We start from the raw sequence: 19,601 nt of genomic DNA, 5'->3' as shown, positions 1-19,601 counted from the left end.
GGTTAGCAGATGTTAATGCGAGTGTAGCGAAATGCTTGTGCTTCTAGTTCCGACAATGCAGTAATAACGAGCAAGTAATCTAACTAACAATTCCAAAAAAAACTACTGTCATACACAGTGTAAGGGGATAAAGAATATGTACATAAGGATATATGAATGAGTGATGGTACAGAGCAGCATAGGCAAGATACAGTAGATGATATCGAGTACAGTATATACATATGAGATAAGTATGTAAACCAAGTGGCATAGTTAAAGTGGCTAGTGATACATGTATTACATAAGTATTACATAATCAACGTATGCATATGAGATGAACAATGAACAATGTAGGGTAAGTAACATTATATAAGGTAGCATTGTTTAAAGTGGCTAGTGATATGTTTACATTTTCCCATCGATTCCCATGATTAAAGTGGCTGGAGTAGAGTCAGTGTCATTGACAGTGTGTTGGCACACAGAGCCATGTCTCTATGGAGACACCATTGATATCTATAGTACTGGGTAATCAGAAGCTTATGATGTCACAGAGCCATTTATGTCTATGGAGAGATTAATGGATACTTATGGCTCTGGGTTACCATAGATGTCACCATAGATATCTTTGGCACTAAGTAATTATAGGGTTATGTTATCAGGGCCTTGGATGTTAATGTCATCAATATCTAGGAGTCTGGATAAACATACATACCCAAGCAATTGTAATGAAATTACCTACTACAGTATATGCCTATGAAAAAAAGCAATTTTAAAGCAATTGGTCGGTTTTGTTGACAATCAGGTGAATTCTTTATAAACAATGACCTTTTGACCCCTACACACCAGCCCCAAATGGTTGGAGTTGCATGGCTGCTATAATGACACCAAAAAGGTATTTTCTATATTTTTGCTCTGTTAAACCGTTTCTTTGGTCATCCTGTTAGACAGTAGGTGCTGTTAAAGTCAGGTAATGCTCTTAACTGAAAATATTGTAAAAAATAATTGTTAGTAATTGTGGATGAAGGACAACAGTCTAGTTAGTTTCTCTCTTGCCAACTAGTTATTGTACCTGAATTATCCCTGGTTATGTGAGAATGTTCAGCGTTGTTTTATGAACCTGTGTCTTGTATGGAAGTCCAAGTTTTTGGCTGTTAATTCATTTTATATCATTGACTCCACAACTATATACAATTGTACACAGTTCACTTCCAAGCACATTCACCCTTACAGAAAACGCACAGCATACTGAGTAGAAATAAAGATGAGGTAATGCCACAAATATTAACTTTATTATGGAAGCTAAAATATATAGGACTTAAGTCATAGGATTATCCTATGGCACCACCCTGCATTGTTAGGGCTAATGTCTCAATGCATTACAATATTTGATTTTGTCAACAGTTGTAATATTACATCAAACTGAGTAAATATAAAATCGAAGTAATTTGTAGTTTTATAGCAACATGTGGTGTTATTGTATAGCTTCTCCGTTACTACTCTGACTGAATAGGCAATGAGGGGTGAATCCTGACTTAGGAATTTATTCCTATCCTACACACTTCTCAGTATATTCAGACTTACCTTATTGAGTCGCGTAATGCGCTCTGCAGGTATGGCTACCTTGCACACTCTGAATAAATGTAAAACCCTCCCACTTGCTGGCCACCATATTTTCTAGATGAGTTTTCATTCAATGGTATTTTCAGTACATTTATCTTAAGCCATCCCTTTAAATACAGTGTAACTTTAATTTTTTTAATTTCACCTTTATTTTAACCATAGGCCAGTTGAGAACAAGTTCTCATTTACAACTGCAACCTGGCCAAGATAAAGCAAAGCAGTGCGACAAAAACAACACATGGAATAAACAAACGTACAGTCAATAACACAATAGAAAAATCTGTATACAGTGTGTGCAAATTAAGGAGGCAAGGAAATAAATAGGCCAATAGTGGTGAAGTAATTACAATTTAGCATTTTACACTGGAGTGATATATGTGCAGATGAGAATGTGCAAGTAGAAATACTGGTGTGCAAAAGAGCAGAAAAACATATGGGGATGATGTAGGTAGTTGGTTGGATGGGCTATTTAAGACTGTCTATGTACAGCTGCAGCGATTGCTAAGCTGCTCTGACAGCTGAAGCTTAAAGTTAGTGAGGGAGATATAAGTCTCCAACTTCAGTGATTTAAAAAAAAAATTCAATTCGTTCCAGTCATTGGCAGCAGAGAACTGTAAGGAAAGGCAGCCAAAGGAGGTGTTGGCTTTGGGGATGACCAGTTTAATATACCTGCTGGAGCGTGTGCTACAGGTGGGTGTTGCTATGGTGACCAGTGAGCTGAGAAGGCGGAGCTTTACCTAGCAAAGACTTGTAGATGACCTAGAGTCAGTGGGCGACAAATATGTAGCGAGGACCAGCCAACGAGAGCATACAGGTCGCTGTGGTGGGTAGTATATGGGGCTTTGGTGACAAAAAGGATGGCACTGTGATAGACTGCATCCAATTTGCTGAGTAGAGTGTTGGAGGCTATTTTGTAAATGACATCGCCGAAGTCAAGGATCGGTAGGATAGTCCGTTTTACTAGGGTATGTTTGGCAGCTTGAGTGAAGGAGGCTTTGTTGCGAAATAGGAAGCCAATTCTAGATTTAACTTTGGATTGGAGATGCTTAATGTGAGTCTGGAAGGAGACTTTACAGTCTTGTCAGACACCTAGGTATGTATAGTTGTCCACATATTCTAAGTCAGAACCGTACAGAGTAGTGATGCTAGTTGGGCAGGCCGGTACGGGCAGCGATCGGTTGAAGAGCATGCATTTCGTTTTACTAGTATTTAAGAGCAGTTGGAGGCCATGGAAGGAGTGTTGTATGGCATTGAAGCTCGTTTGGATGTTTTTAACACAGTGTCCAAAGACAAATATAGTTAGAATATAGTCGACAGACTTAATAGAATACATAGAGAGAACAGGGTCAGAATATAGGGATTAATGAAAGAAAGCCATCTATGCATATTCGTCTCTGTTTCAGGAACCAACTGGTAGATTTAAAAATACTCTGATCTTGTAGATTATTTAGGCACATTTTTGGGGTAGGAAAGTATATATGAATTAAAACTAATTACGGTTTGGAGAAGCTTTACGCACAAAATATACTGATGAATAAAAAATACAGTGGTTCGAGTCAAACTGAAAGCTGTCATATTCAAGTTCAATCCATAAAATATTGGAAGGTGGAAAAAAGAGTACAATAGAGGTTGAACAATAATCCTATAAATCTACTCTAATTCCCACTAATCATGGAACTGTATGACAACAGTCCAGTCGTGTGTTCTTAGTTCCAGAATGATTCAAATAGGCTACATGTCCCAACTTATTGCACAACGTTAGCCGAATATGATCCACTAATGCTAGCAACCCTCAGGAACAATTTACAAGGACATGACAGAGGAAAGGTAAACGGAATGGAATGAAGCAAAAATAAATGTATGTGGGTATTACTGACGGTGGCTCGAGATAGTGGCTAATATTTAACGTGATACAAATTGTAAAATAAAACGGAGAAAAGCCTGGGCATATAATCAAAACATTCTAAAGAGCATACATCAACTTGGCAGGTTCAGCCCTACAGAAGCCTACAAATTTCATCAATGCAAATTATGAGGGCACACAATTACAATTCTGAATAATGACACAGCAATTTTGTTTTCTATTTCACTGTGTTAAAGGGGCGGCAATACATGTCATGTTATGATTTTCAGTTTGCTTCTATATGCCTGGTGTCACATTTGTCTCCAGGGGTCATAAGAAAATATTATCTAAAACAACTGCCCTGTTTATTTACAGTTCTCCAAACGGAATACTAATTTACCTAGCTCTTATTAATAGCTCTTATCAATATATAAATTACAGTGCATGGAGAATGCTGTTATTTAAATTAGAAAAAAAGAAAGCACATGCTTTTTCCACTTGGAACTGTCAGGCTAGCTTGACCATATTCATGGTTTCCCTGCAAGTTAAAATGGCGGAATTATGAGGGGAATTAAAATCAAGGTCAAAATACGATGTGTCCGTAGACACAACTCCACCACACCTTCATTTATTCCACCTCAAACGAATAGCAGGTGAATATCATGCTATTCTCAAGCTTAAATTCAAGGTCATAATATGTATAGAGAGAAAAGCGCATAAAAAGGTAATTACCTTCCATTTACGCACGCTTAACTTGGGTTGGAATCGGGGCCTTAGTACTAAGATTTTTGTGCAAATCTCTCATTGATAAGAGTGCATGATTTACGCCTAAACTAAAGCTACATCCACATCCATGTATCTCAAATTAGGATTTGACCCAGAGAGAGCATGTCAAATATTCACACTGCTTCAGCCAAAATAGGACAGTTTTCTTTTGTACCCTCCCAACAGTACCTATAGTATGAATGGATCTCTCTCTGCATGGTTGTGTCTGTATATTCAGTTGAAAATACATTCCCAAGAGACATCCTATATCCTCTATCAGCATGTTTGTACTGGTTGTCCTCCACACCTAGTCTGTGCTCCTGATTGTGGTAGCATTCTGTCACCCAATCTGTGTGACTGGTGGCAAGAGTCCACATTTGTTTTTTTTTGTTTGTTTTTTTAAAGGTTGTGCTATTCACAAAGCATGAGCAATATGTATGGGAAACACTTGAGGGACCAACTACTTTCCTTTTCTGTGAGATCGGCAGCTAACGAAAGCATGAACAATATCACATTTTTAAAGGGAGATATCATAAACACTAAGCATATCATTATGTGTGACTGATTATTGAAAGAATTACTGCATGGAAAAATAGGCCTACATCAGGAAACACTAAGAATTCAATGTATGTGGTTTTTCAACGATACAAACTACAGAGTACATTAAGTATTGTATTAAGGATTGTATTGCAAAGTAATGTGTTTGAAATAATAAAGTATCAAGTTTGAAAATATGACATTCTGTTTATACCTGCATGACCACAGAGGGATCTGCTAGATCAAGATGATACTTGCTCCTACTCAGTATATGCTCTATCACAGTTATAGAGGATAGATTCTAGGCACGAGACACTTATTGTTGATGATGTCCCTCCCCTGCACCATGGTTTCTTTTTTAGTCGTCCTCGTGGCAAGGTTCTAATAATCAGGACTGGATCCAGTATGGAACAGCCCAGCTGGCAGTCAGCCGCTTGTTAGTGGGCAACCATCTGTTCTCCCCAACCTGGCCACAGAGAATGCAGAGAGGGAGTGGGGGGAGTGGCAGAGGGTGCAGCAGGGCTCAGGGCCCCCAGGACTCCCCATGGAAGGCTAACATCTATGTGTGGTGGTGTAAGCCTCTCATTATGTTGCCTCCTCCGTCGCTGACATTTCTACAGTCCAGTTTATCACCCACAATATCCCACATTACAATGCACACGATCACTTCGTCTGTGCCAATGATAATGCACTTAAGAAAGTAGGTCTGTATTGCATGTTGCAGTAAGTAACTTCTTCCTCCTGCACTGTCTAGTAATGCTCTGGTGGATAGAAATCTGACAAGTAATGAATGACTGAATATTCAGATCTATCTTATTGATGGAAGACAAATAATCTTAACATGGATCCAGTGATGCAATAAGTGAAAACTACAGCATTGCACTTCCTTACAAAGTCCAAGAAAATTAGCTGATCCATGACTTTCCTGAGTGCTTCTCATCTAGTCGAATAGATTATTCCCACACCGAGAGCTAATTTTCAACAAATGCATCTACTATACTGCAGGCAATTATGATTTCATTCAACTGCAAGTCCTGAAAAAACAGGACTTGTGGTTTAAAATCAGAGAAAATCCATCCCAGATAATCTCAGAGTATATGTTAAGGTCACATACAGTGGGGCAAAAAAGTATTTAGTCAGCCACCAATTGAGCAAGTTCTCCCACTTAAAAAGATGAGAGGCTTTTAATTTTCATCATAGGTGCACTTCAACTATGACAGACAAAATGAGAAAAAAAATAATCTAGAAAATCACTGTAGGTTTTTTTAATGAATTTATTTGCAAATTATGGTGGAAAATAAGTATTTGGTCAATAAAAGTTTCTCAATACTTTGTTATATACCCTTTGGGCAGACAGAGGTCAAACGTTTTCTGTAAGTCTTCACAAGGTTTTCACACACTGTTGCTGGTATTTCGGCCCATTCCTCCATGCAGATCTCCTCTAGAGCAGTGATGTTTTGGGGCTGTTGCTGGGCAACACGGACTTTCAACTCCCTCCAAAGATTTTCTATGGGGTTGAGATCTGGAGACTGGCTAGGCCACTCCAGGACCTTGTAATGCTTCTTACGAAGCCACTCCTTTGTTGCCCGGGCGGTGTGTTTGGGATAATTGTCATGGTGAAAGACCCAGCCACGTTTCATCTTCAATGCCCTTGCTGATGGTAGGCTTTGTTACTTTGGTCCGAGCTCTCTGCAGGTCATTCACTAGGTCCCCCCGTGTGGTTCTGGGATTTTTGCTTGTGATCATTTTGACCCCACGGGGTGAGATCTTGCGTGGAGCCCCAGGTCGAGGGAGATTATCAGTGGTCTTATGTCTTCCATTTCCTAATATTTACTCCCACAGTTGATTTCTTCAAACCAAGCTGCTTACCTATTGCAGATTCAGTCTTCCCAGCCTGGTGCAGGTCTACAATTTTGTTTCTGGTGTCCTTTGACAGCTCTTTGGTCTTGGCCATAGTGGGGTTTGGAGTGTGACTGTTTGAGGTTGTGGACAGGTGTCTTTTATACTGATAAGTTCAAACAGGTGCCATTAATACAGGTAACGAGTGGAGGACAGAGGAGCCTCTTAAAGAAATCTTGCTTGTTTGTAGGTGACCAAATACTTATTTTCCACCATAATTTGCAAATAAATTAAAAATCCTACAATGTGATTTTCTGGATTTTTTTCTCTCATTTTGTCTGTCATAGTTGAAGTGTACCTATGATGAAAATATCAGGCCTCATCTTTTTAAGTGGGAGAACTTGCACAATTGGTGGCTGACGAAATACTTTTTTTGCCCCACTGTATGAGTCAAATGTGAAGAGAAGCACTCTGTGGTGACTATAAACCAAAATAAAAAGATTTGGTCTTAAGACACAATGGTCCCACTTATTATCAAGAGTTCAATACCTTTAGTTATATAAAAACCACAGCAGCAATGCCAGCGGAAAAAACAGGTGAGGTGTAGAAAAATCTCACTGCATAGTCCAGATTTCTACCGCAATTCAAGTAAAACCTCTGAGCTCACACAAAGTTCAGAATGATATAAAAATGTGTAAGGTCCAGCCAGTCTGAATCATTTTGACAAATAATAGGATATGAGAAGGAAAGAAAGTGCATTGAAAATCAGCAGAGAATCATGAGTACTAAGCATGCTTACTAAAATAGGGTTACATATAATTTGACCATAGATGGCAGTCACTGCACCATCGAGCACACAGTCAGGCACACAGTGACAGCATCTTGTCAGAACAAAGCTGGTGGCTGACAGACCATCCCCAGAGGAGCCATCTGCTCTCCACAGCATCACATCTTGTACACACACACAACACTATGATCATGCTAAGCGATGATTATCAGATACTTGCTGCTCCTATAGCGTTGTCATGTTAACTTCATAATGTTGACGTATGGATGAGCATTGCTGATTCCTTTCACCCCTCAAGCTCAAACTATGAGGAATAAAATATAATTCCATACGTGGTGATCTGTTGTTTACATGTATGACTAGTTTATCGTTTTTATTTTTCTCAACTGGAAAGGACATAACCGAAAGCATGTGCATGACAATCATTTTGCTACAATCATGTGATATCATTATTTAATCAAATCATGAAACCATTAAGCTCTTTGTAGGACAAACTAAACTCTGCTTCGAACTGTCTCAAAGCAAGTGATATCTTAGTGGGTCGAGGAAAAAGTTAGCATTCACTGTTAGACAGGTAGTACATGTTTACAAATAAATACAGCAACCAGCACCATTTCAGTTAATTTCCAAGTCCTTGAATCTATTGAGAGGTGTGCAATGTTCTAACTTGGAGCATCTCTGTCTCTAGATCCAACTACTGCGTTATAGCAGCTGACATCCCAGTCCCACCAAGTCTTTGGGCACAAATGTCATACCCTACATCATACTGGGCAGAATACTGTCAGTGAACAGTTCACAGGGAATGAGCCAGAGTCACAGAGTGGGGTCAGCAGTCAAAGGTTAGACTTAGGTCCACTGTTGACTGGGATGGCCCTGAGCTCAGTCCGCATGCATAGGTACTCTCCAATCACGGCCATCAGAGCCATGCAGGCCACGTTGACCAGCCACCAGGACAGGGCCGCCGGGAGGTGGGCATTGTAGAGCCAACAGCCTATCATGTGGAAGAAGTGCACGGTGATAGTGAAGTCCAGACACTGCTTCCCTCGGCGGATAAAGAACAACAGGCCCAGGGCACTGACGAAACAGCGAGACAGATGTACGATGAAAGACAACATGCCACAAAACAGGTTGGTCATTCAACTGACGTGTGTGTGTAAATGTTATGATAGTTTTTGATTCATAGCTTGTAGTTAGGCTAAGTTTACCAAACGTTAAAATTGTCATCTACTATAAAGCATCAAAGATTATTTACCTCATAACAAACCAGCCTTTCATCAACGGTATATGACTAGACTTCATACCAAAGTGTTGAGGGAACATGCAGCACTCGAAGTTGGCCCATTAACTTACCAGGTAAGTGAGTTCAAGATGAACGCCATCATTGAGAGTCTGCCCTGCATTGTTGCAAATCCAAGAACCTGCAAGCATAGAGCCATGTTGTGAATCAGTCTACTGTCAACTCAACAGACAAAAATTAGGAAAATGTAGGAAACATTTCAAAGACTCACCTTATAACTGAAGATCTGGTCCAGTGATCTGTTGGTTTGTACAAGACTGTCCACAACAGCCAGCCACAAACCCAGGAAGCTGTAGTAGATGCATTGCATCAACACAATCTGAGACAAAATGAGGACCGGGTCCCAGATGTAACTGCGGAAATGACTGCCCATTCCAAAGCTTTAGGAGGGAACACAGGGACCGCCGAACAGCTGAAAAGTAGCGAGTGTCAGTGAATCAAAACCTGAAATGAAATTGTAGACATTTCAAAGGTCCATTATAGTTGAGTTAGTACATTATAACCTAACGTTAGCTATAAGCTGTTCTGTTACACGTATTATTCAAGATAGTTAGCTGGCTAGATATCTAACAACGTTGCTAGGCCTACTTGTTACAGTAGTTATCTAGCTATGTGACATAGCTAATTTAATTTAGCCAATTAGCTAACGTTACAACCAAACTCGTGTTTTACATGTCCTCTTTTGAAGAAAATCTAGCTACCTTAAATGTTTGATAGCTGGCCGACATTAGCTGATTGGCTAATTGGATTAGCTTGGTAGCTAGCGAGCTATGTCAACAACTGCTTGGTGACATAGCTACCTAGCTGGTAACTTTAGCTAGCTATTAACTTGTTAGCAGCAGTGATTGTTATTGAGTTTACAAACTGTAGCCTACTTTTGCTGATAATCAATATCGAAACGGGGTGTTTAGTAGTGAGATATCCAAAAGTACAACACATGAAATGCCACGATAAATCTACCAGATAACGTGGAGCTGATGACGAATAACAGAAATATGAAAACAACAACGCCACAAAATTTGACCCGGAAGTGATTAACCTCTAATTCATTCATTTCAAAATAAAATAATGTATCTGGAATGGGAAGGAATATCCGGCTTTTTGAAAAATGAATTTAACATCTTTAATAAAAATGTTATTTCACTGATTTTGGGTGCCGAAATTAATACGTCTGGTGTTACGATTTTGTTTTAAGGCCTTTACAAGTTGCAGTATTGTAGTTAATTCTTCTGAAACTTTTTTTTTTTTTTTTGCAGGGCCCATTCTTCACTGAATTGTTGACGCTTGTTGTGTAATCGTAGTGTCACAAACCATTTCTTCCCTCTTGAGTGTACAGCCCCAATGGATTCATTGCATGTAAATGTCACTTTCACTTTTCAGCTCTGAACATTGAGTGACATCATCAACACAGTGAATCTTGCCCTCACTCACCCTTCTTTTGCTTTTGAGACACACTTTTGCAAAATGATTATTAGTTCCACAAGCTCTGCATGGTTTTCCGTAGGCAGGGCAGTGCTCTTTGCCACGTGTGTGTGTATTCCCACAGTATTTACATGCTACGGGGCTCTCTGTGTTCACAGTTCGTGGTGAATTGCTCTGCCTGGATTGGTTTAGTCTGAATGTCTGCCTAGCAACAGCGTGAACAGTATCAACGTCGGAGCGTGGGGTTTCGATTTCCATTGCTCTCATTCTCATGTCAGTGACTTCAGCAGTGCGGCACATTTCGATGGCAGTTACTAATGTTAAGTCTCTCTCTCTCTCAGTAGACGCCGGCGTGTATCCTCATTTGCAATTCCCAGCACTATTTTGTCACGAATCAATTCATCTTTCAATCCCCCGTATTCACAAGTGGCGGATTTCTCTCTCAAACGGGTTACAAAGTTGTGTACTGACTCACCCTCTTCCTGTTTACAGTTTCCGAAAACGAACCGCTCATAAATTACGTTTCTGGCGGGTTTGAAGTAATTCTCCAATGCATCCAATATAGCCTTTGCATCACACTGTTGTCGTGCTTGTGAGGGTGAGATTGTACCGGTAGATATGCCTGCATTCGCTGCCCATTAAACTCCTCAGAGTTGCAGCTTGTACCTCGTTGGCTTTCTCATGTAGACCGGTCGCCAGCGCATAGTCCTCGAATTCATCCCTGAAGTTGTCCCAATTAGTATTCCAGTCCCCTGTGAGAACCATGGGATTTGGTGGCGGAATGTTCGCTGCCATAGCAATTGAATATGAGATTTCTTTGCCTTCAGTCATCGACGTAGGTAGTGATGCTAGCTAGCCAGCTAACAACGAGTTGATCAGTGTTGTGAGTAGGAAACGGCGTGTGTTCGCATATGGAACGTAACTGCGCCTATACTGTACTTAGCTACAAAAATAACAAACGTGTGTTTTCCGAGCCACTTCTGATACCATGTTTCAGTATGATATGTTAGATAAAGGAATAAAGACAGACACCAATGTCAGGTTCAATAGCCTTGTTTGTGCATTGTACAAATCCCTACAACTGGAGTCCCGGGGAACAGTCCGGCTAGTCGATTACCTATCAACTAGACTCCGTAACAGTCATCTACGAGCGTTATGTTTTCGGTTGTTGCAAACAGGAGGACGGGGAGTCCATTGACAGCTTTGTCACTAGGCTAAGGGAAAAGGCAGCTACATGTGACTATGGTGCTTTAAAGAGATGAACTTATCAGAGATAAGATTGTGCTTGGCATAACTGATGAGGGCACCCGCACACGTTTGCTGAGAGAACGTGACCTGACGCTGGCCTTGGCAGTGGAGACATGCCGTGCAGCAGAGCTTACTGATATACTGATAAGGTCCATGGAGCTAGAAAGGCAACATATGGACAATGTCAATGCAACATTCAGGCAGCCAGTAAAGAAATTCCCCTTTGCCACAGCTAATGCTAATACTACAGCCAACTCTGCTGTAGACAACCCTAATACATGCCGATATTGTGGCATTTCTCATGGACAGGAAAATAACACTGCCCAGCCTATGGAAAAATATGCAAATTCTGTGTTACAGCTAAATTCTTTGCAAGGGCCTGCATGAAAAGCAAGAGAAAGGAGGGTAAAGTGCACTCTATGGAAACAAACACAGATGAAGGGAACGACAGCACAGAGGATGTATATGCTAGCGAGTGCATAGGAGCAAAAGGACAAAAGTGGTTTGTCACTCTGCTACTTAATAATAAACCACAGCAATGCCAGCTAGATGTACGGCCTGCAACGGAAACATGCGGTCTCTCCTTCACTGCAGCCGAAGTGAGTAAGACATTTAAACGTGTTAACCCTCGCAAGGCTGCAGGCCCAGACGGCATCCCCAGCCGCGCCCTCAGAGCATGCGCAGACCAGCTGGCCGGTGTGTTTACGGACATATTCAATCAATCCCTATACCAGTCTGCTGTTCCCACATGCTTCAAGAGGGCCACCATTGTTCCTGTTCCCAAGAAAGCTAAGGTAACTGAGCTAAACGACTACCGCCCGTAGCACTCACATCCGTCATCATGAAGTGCTTTGAGAGACTAGTCAAGGACCACATCACCTCCACCCTACCTGACACCCTTGACCCACTCCAATTTGCTTACCGCCCAAATAGGTCCACAGACGATGCAATCTCAACCACACTGCACACTGCCCTAACCCATCTGGACAAGAGGAATACCTATGTGAGAATGCTGTTCATCGACTACAGCTCGGCATTCAACACCATAGTACCCTCCAAGCTCGTCATCAAGCTCGAGACCCTGGGTCTCGACCCCGCCCTGTGCAACTGGGTACTGGACTTCCTGACGGGCCGCCCCCAGGTGGTGAGGGTAGGCAACAACATCTCCTCCCCGCTGATCCTCAACACTGGGGCCCCACAAGGGTGCGTTCTGAGCCCTCTCCTGTACTCCCTGTTCACCCACGACTGCGTGGCCACGCACGCCTCCAACTCAATCATCAAGTTTGCGGACGACACAACAGTGGTAGGCTTGATTACCAACAACGACGAGACGGCCTACAGGGAGGAGGTGAGGGCCCTCGGAGTGTGGTGTCAGGAAAATAACCTCACACTCAACGTCAACAAAACTAAGGAGATGATTGTGGACTTCAGGAAACAGCAGAGGGAACACCCCTCCACATCGATGGAACAGTAGTGGAGAGGGTAGCAAGTTTTAAGTTCCTCGGCATACACATCACAGACAAACTGAATTGGTCCACTCACACAGACAGCATCGTGAGGAAGGCGCAGCAGCGCCTCTTCAACCTCAGGAGGCTGAAGAAATTCGGCTTGTCACCAAAAGCACTCACAAACTTCTACAGATGCACAATCGAGAGCATCCTGGCGGGCTGTATCACCGCCTGGTATGGCAACTGCACCGCCCTCAACCGTAAGGCTCTCCAGAGGGTAGTGAGGTCTGCACAACGCATCACCGGGGGCAAACTACCTGCCCTCCAGGACACCTACACCACCCGATGCTACAGGAAGGCCATAAAGATCATCAAGGACATCAACCACCCGAGCCACTGCCTGTTCACCCCGCTGTCATCCAGAAGGCGAGGTCAGTACAGGTGCATCAAAGCTGGGACCGAGAGACTGAAAAACAGCTTCTATCTCAAGGCCATCAGACTGTTAAACAGCCACCACTAACATTGAGTGGCTACTGCCAACACACTGTCAATGACACTGACTCTACTCCAGCCACTTTAATCATGGGAATTGATGGGAAATGATGTAAATATATCACTAGCCACTTTAAACAATGCTACCTTATATAATGTTACTTACCCTACATTATTCATCTCATATGCATACGTTGATACTGTACTCTATATCATCGACTGCATCCTTATGTAATACATGTATCACTAGCCACTTTAACTATGCCACTTGGTTTACATACTTATCTCATATATATATACTGTACTCGATATCATCTACTGTATCTTGCCTATGCTGCTCTGTACCATCACTCATTCATATATCCTTATGTACATATTCTTTATCCCCTTACACTGTGTTATAAGACAGTAGTTTTTTGGAATTGTTAGTTAGATTACTTGTTCGTTATTACTGCATTGTCGGAACTAGAAGCACAAGCATTTCGCTACACTCGCATTAACATCTGCTAACCATGTGTATGTGACAAATAAAATTTGATTTGATTTGATTTGATTCAGGGGCCACATGTAACGTTATGAGCCTCAAAGATATAAGGAGGCTCGCGCCCAGAGACAAACTCACACAGAGTAGCACCAAGCTGAAACTATATTCAGGTCAGTTCATGACTTCTTTAGGCCTGTTTGTGACCATGTGTTTTACGTGGCCAGAAACACACCCTTGAGTTAGAAATAGTTGAGGCTAGTCAACAGCCATTACTGTCAGGTTCTACATGCAAGCGCCTTGGGCTTATTAACTTCACCATTCCAGCTGATATTAACATTGTAGACAAAGTCCAGGCTGGGCCCCTGAGCAAGGAGACACTCCTAAGCAATTACCATGATGTCTTCAACGCACCGGTCGAGTCAGTTCCCGACGAAGTCCACTTTGAGTTGGACGCAGCAATCCAGCCTGTCCAGTGTGCACCCCGCAATGTACCAGTGGCCATGAAAGCAGCTACGAAGGCTCTGCTTGACAAACACGAAGCAGATGGCCACATATCCGTCACCGAGCCTACAGACTGGATAAGTAATATGGTTATCGTCAAGAAACAAGACCAGCTACGGATATGCATTGATCCTAAACACCTCAACCGGGCTCTCCGACGTTCACATTACATTATGCCCACGTTGGAGGATGTTCTTTACAAGCTCCCAAAGGCCAGAGTCTTCACTCTCGTGGATGCCAGAGATGCCTTCTTGCAGTGCAAGCTCGACGAGCCCAGCAGCTACATGACAACCTTTTGGACACCCTGGGGCAGGAAGAGGTGGTTGAAGCTTCCGTTTGGTGTCTCCGTGGCTCCAGAGGTGTATCAGCGGAAACAGCATGAGCTGTTGATGGGACTCAGTGGAGTGGAACCCATAGCAGATGACATCCTCGTAGTGGGCTGTGGGGACAGTGATGAGGAGGCAGAATGTGACCATGACGCCAAGCTGCTGGCCCTGATGGTCAGATGCAGACAGGTCAAACTAAGGCTAAGCATAAAAAAGATTCATTTTAAAGTGCCAGAGGTCCGCTTTCATGGGCACATCTTGTCCTCCACCGGATTGAAGGTGGATCCTGAAAAAGTGAAGGCTGTCTTGGAAATGTCCCACCCATCTGACGTGAAGGGAGTGCAGCGCTTTGTCGGATTCGTCACCTACCTGGCCAAGTTCCTACCGCAGCTCTCTGAAGTGTGTGAGCCACTAAGGAGGCTCATGGACAAGGACACCATCTGGCATTGGCTCCCAAAACATGACGCAGCGGTGAGGGAAATAAAACAACTGGTCACCCAGACACCTATACTGCGATACTACAATGTGTCAAAACCTGTCACGATTCAGAGTGACTCAAGCCAATATGGACTTGGCTGTTGCCTCATGCAGGAGGGCCAACCTGTGGCATTCACCTCTAGGGCTCTCACCCCAACAGAGCAGAACTATACCCAGATAGAGAAGGAGTGTTGGCGCGCGTGCATTCAAGTCACATAGGAGGTGAGGCCTGTTACAGACAAGCACGTGACGGACTGTATTGGCCAGTAATGCAGAGTGAAATCAAAGACTGTCAGTAAATGCACAACCAGCAATGAATATGCCATTGAGCAACAGAGAGAGACGATGATGTCCCACGAGCTACCGATGCGACCCTGGCAGATAGTAAGTCTAGATCTCTTCCAGCACAGTGGCAAAGACTTTCTGCTGGTAGTCGATAATTTCTCAGACTTCTGGGAGATTGACCTCCTCCCCGACCTCTCAGCAGAGACAACGATCAAACGCTGCAAGGCTCAGTTTGCCCGCTATGGCCAGCCAGATAGGGTAATTTCTGACAATGGACCCCAATTCTCCGGAGGTGAGTTCCGAAAATGTGCTGCAGAATGGAATTTGAGCACGTCACTTCATCACCACGACACCCAAAAGCTAATGGGAAGGCGGAGTCCGCAGTCAAAATCGCAAAGAGCCTCTGCAAAAAAGCTCTGAGAGAGGGCAAAGATGTCTGGAAAGCAATCCTGCAGTGGCACAATACCCCGACAGAAGGCACGGATAGCAGCCCGGCCCAGCGCCTCATGACACGGCGCTTAAAAGCAGCTCTGCCAGTAACCAGCACTCTTCTGGAGCCATGTGTGGTGACAGACGTGCTGGTGAAGCTACGTCACAGAAGACAGGTCTCCAAGTTCATCTACGACAAATCAGCAAAAGATTTACCTGAGCTCAGGGTGGGTGAAACGGTGCGAATGAAGCCACCTCCAGTGGACCGAACGGGCCTCTGGAGACACTGATCCTGTGTACAGAAAGTGAAACCACGCTCCTACTTGGTCGACGTGAATGGATCACTGTACCGTTGTAACAGGGTTAACCTTCGGATTGCTGAGCCAGCACCTACGCAGAACCCTGATGGTCAATGGGGTTGCATGACAAAAGATGGAACCCCAGCAAGTCACATGGGGCCTGAGGCACTGGGCGAAGAGCCAGGGGATCACAGGTCGGCCGCTCCCTCACCCATTAATACTCCCCTTAGACAGTCAGGTGACACGCCTGTGCGGGAACCTGCAGTCCTCGCAGACAAGCCCCCTGTCTTTTCACGCTGCGGGCGTCTGTCCCAGCCACCAAAAATACTTAATCTGTAGGTTTCCCATTAGGGATTGTTGACAGACAGAGATAAAAGTGAAGAGAGTATCAAAATATGTTACAGTTTCCTGGAAATAAATAAATAATAAATAAATAAATAAAATAACTTAACTGTTCATGTTGGAAATTATTACTAGGTTTGTTTTGTTAGTGAATTGACAGCTCCTGTCCTATTTTATATTAGTAGTAGAATTATTAGCAATAATATTTATATGATGACAGATTGTTTTGTCTGAACAGCTATTATTATTTAGTCTAAGACTATCTCACTCTCTCCCATCTCTCTATTTATGCTCTCCCTCTCTCTCCCTCCCCTAACCCTCTTCTCACAGTGACCACAGATGTGTCTGTATGGAGTTCCTATGTGGGCTGTGAGCCCATGGGATTGTTTTGGAGCCTGCACCTGGAGAGAGAGAGGGTCTGAGGTTGGAACAGGGAATAAAACTAACAAAGCATGCGAAGCTATGGTCACATTGAAAATGATTCAGAGACAAATGCTATTGTTCAACGAAGTCAATATAAAGATTTTTAAAAGGGATAGTATAACAACATGATAAAACTATGTATATATTGGGTGATTCCTCACAAAGCTAGAACAAAAAAAGACCATGATTTGGGGGATTTCATTGAAATGTAATCCATAGAATGGTCATTTTGAAGATGGAATGTTGACATATACAGTTGAAGTCGGAAGTTTACATACACTTAAGTTGGAGTCATTAAAACTCGTTTTTCAACCACTCCACAAATTTCTTGTTAACAAACTATAGTTTTGCTAAGTCGGTTAGGGCATCTACTTTGTGCATGACAAAAGTAATTTTTCAAACAATTGTTTACAGATTATTTCCCTTACAATTCACTGTATCACAATTCCAGTGGGTCAGAAGTTTACATAAACTAATTTGACTGTGCCTTTCAACAGTTTAAACATTTCCTGAATATTATGTCATGGGTTTAGAAACTTCTGATAGGCTAATTGACATTTGAGTCAATTGGAGGTGTACCTGTGGATATATTTCAAGGTCTACCTTCAAACCCAGTGCCTCTTTGCTTGACATGGGGAAATTTCCAAACGCCTGAATGTACCACAAACAATTGTACGTAAGTATAAACACCATAGGACCAAGCAGCCATCATACTGCTCAGGAAGGAGATGCATTCTGTCTCCTATAGATGAACGTACTTTGGTGCAAAAAGTGCAACTCAATCCCAGAACAACAGCAAAGGACCTTGTGAAGATGCTGGAGTGAACGGGTATAAAAGTATCTGTATCCACAGTAAAACGAGTCCTATATAGACATAACCTGAAAGGCCGCTCAGAAAATGGAGGCCACTGCTCCAAAACCGCCATAAAAAAGACAGACTACAATTTGCAACTGCACATGGGGACAAAGATCATACTTTTTGGAGAAATGGCCTCTGGTCTAATGAAACAAAAATAGAGAACTATTTAGCCGTAGAACAGAATAGAAGTGTTTGGCCATAATGACCATCGTTATGTTTGGAGGAAAAAGGTTGATGCTTGCAAGCCGAAGAACACCATCCCAACCGTGAAGCACGGGGGTGGCAGCATCATGTTGTGGGGGTGCTTTGCTGCAGGAGGGACTGGTGCACTTCACAAAATAGATGGCATCATGAGGCTGGAAAATTACGTGGCTATATTGACGCAACATCTCAAGACAGTCAGGAAGTTAAAACTTGGTCACAAATGGGTCTTCCAATGGACAATGACCCCAAGCATACTTCCAAAGTTGTGGCAAAATGGCTTAAGGATGACAAAGTCAAGGTATTGGAGTGGCCATCACAAAGTGTATGTAAACTTCTGACTTCAACTGTAATTAACATTTGGATCTTAGAGGATAATTGAGAAAGAATTTGTCACGAATATTACCAAAGGTGACTCCCCTTCTTGTTCGGGTGGCGGTCGTCGTCACCGGTCTACTAGCTATCACCGATCCTTTATCTGTGTTCGTTTGGTTTTGTCTAATTGGTATCACCTGTTTCTTGTTTGGTTGTTAGGGTGGGGTTATTTAAGTTTGTTCAGCCCGCTTCTGTTTCGTGTGGGCTTGTTCGTCTGTTTTGTGTTAGAGTGTATTTTGTGCTGTCTGTTAATATTTCTGTTCATTTGTTTTCCTACTTTTGTTCATGTTATTTTTCCTGGACATTAAAGCGTGTTTTTTCCCACATCCTTTTGCTCTCTGCGCCTGACTCCACACCTCTTCACTCATTGCACGTTACAGAAGCCCGCACCTTAATATGGAGTCAGCAGGAGCAGCGACCACTCCTCTTCCCACGATGGAGGGGAGAGTCCTTCATCACACGTCCATCCTCCATCGCCTCAGATCAGCAATGGATCAAATGATGGAGAGGATGGATCGTTGGGAGAGGAATGGTCTCCCTACTACCCCACCGACCCTCCCACCAGCAACTCTACCATCTCCCCCATCGGGATCCGGTTCCAGCGCTCTGCGCATTACGCCTCCGAGGGAGTACGATGGAGCAGCGACGGGGTGCCAGCGATTCCTGCTTCAACTAGAACTCTACCTGGCCACCGTTCGGCCGGCTCCCTCGGACGAGGAGAGCGTGTGTGTCCTCATCACATGCCTTACGGGTAGAGCCCTTGAGTGGGCCAATGCGGTCTGGAACGGGCCCGACTCAGCGAAGGGCAATTACCCGGAGTTCACCCGCCGTTTCCGGGCCGTGTTCGATCACCCTCCAGAGGGTCGAGCGGCGGGTGAGAGGTTTTTCCATCTCAGGCAGGGGACGAGGAGCGCGCAGGACTTCGCGCTGGAGTTCCGGACCTTGGCCGCTGGAGCAGGGTGTAACGACAGGGCCCTGATAGACCATTACCGGTGTAGCCTGAGAGAGGACGTTCGCAGGGAGCTGGCTTGTCGGGACACTACACTTAGCCTGGATGGACTGATAGACCTGTCGATCCGGTTGGACCATCTGCTAGCTGCTCGCGGACGTTCTGAAAGGGTCCTGTCAGTTCTACCTCCTGACCCTCCCGCTCCTATCCCGATGGAGCTAGGAGGGACCGCGTCTAGGGAGATCGGAGGAGGAGGCTCCTCCTGTACCAGTTGTGGCCGGAGAGGGCACACGTCTGGTCGGTGCTGGAGGAATTCATCTGGGAGTCGAGAAGGCAGGCAGAACACTCCTCGGTCACCCCAGGTGAGTAAGCAC

The 19,601-nt window shown here is 43.5% G+C and overlaps 1 protein-coding gene across 6 annotated transcripts; it reads right to left on the bottom strand.

Annotated features, from left to right (window-relative positions):
* Positions 1 to 7,708: 7,708 nt before the first annotated feature.
* Positions 7,709 to 18,327, bottom strand: LOC112254756 (protein SYS1 homolog). 6 transcript variants are annotated; one of them, XM_024427568.1, is made up of 4 exons: positions 18,310 to 18,327; positions 8,879 to 9,079; positions 8,721 to 8,788; positions 7,709 to 8,444 (listed from the first exon to the last, which is right to left on the bottom strand). In XM_024427568.1, the coding sequence occupies exons 2-4, from the start codon at positions 9,038 to 9,040 to the stop codon at positions 8,204 to 8,206; spliced, it is 471 nt and encodes a 156-aa protein (XP_024283336.1). In that variant the 5' UTR covers positions 9,041 to 9,079; positions 18,310 to 18,327; the 3' UTR covers positions 7,709 to 8,203. The 6 variants fall into 6 exon arrangements, with proteins under 6 accessions (XP_024283336.1, XP_042180513.1, XP_024283335.1 ...); XM_042324579.1 differs by lacking the exon at positions 18,310 to 18,327 and adding an exon at positions 10,099 to 11,187 and having other exon boundaries at positions 8,879 to 9,111; XM_024427567.2 differs by lacking the exon at positions 18,310 to 18,327 and adding an exon at positions 10,099 to 11,187.
* Between the last annotated feature and the right edge of the window lie 1,274 nt (positions 18,328 to 19,601).

The sequence above is a fragment of the Oncorhynchus tshawytscha genome, linkage group LG07, assembly GCF_018296145.1.
Source record: "Oncorhynchus tshawytscha isolate Ot180627B linkage group LG07, Otsh_v2.0, whole genome shotgun sequence".
Classification (NCBI taxonomy): Eukaryota; Metazoa; Chordata; class Actinopteri; order Salmoniformes; family Salmonidae; genus Oncorhynchus; species Oncorhynchus tshawytscha.
The sequence above is the reverse complement of the archived record's forward strand: the minus strand, read 5'-3'. Positions and strand labels throughout refer to the sequence as shown.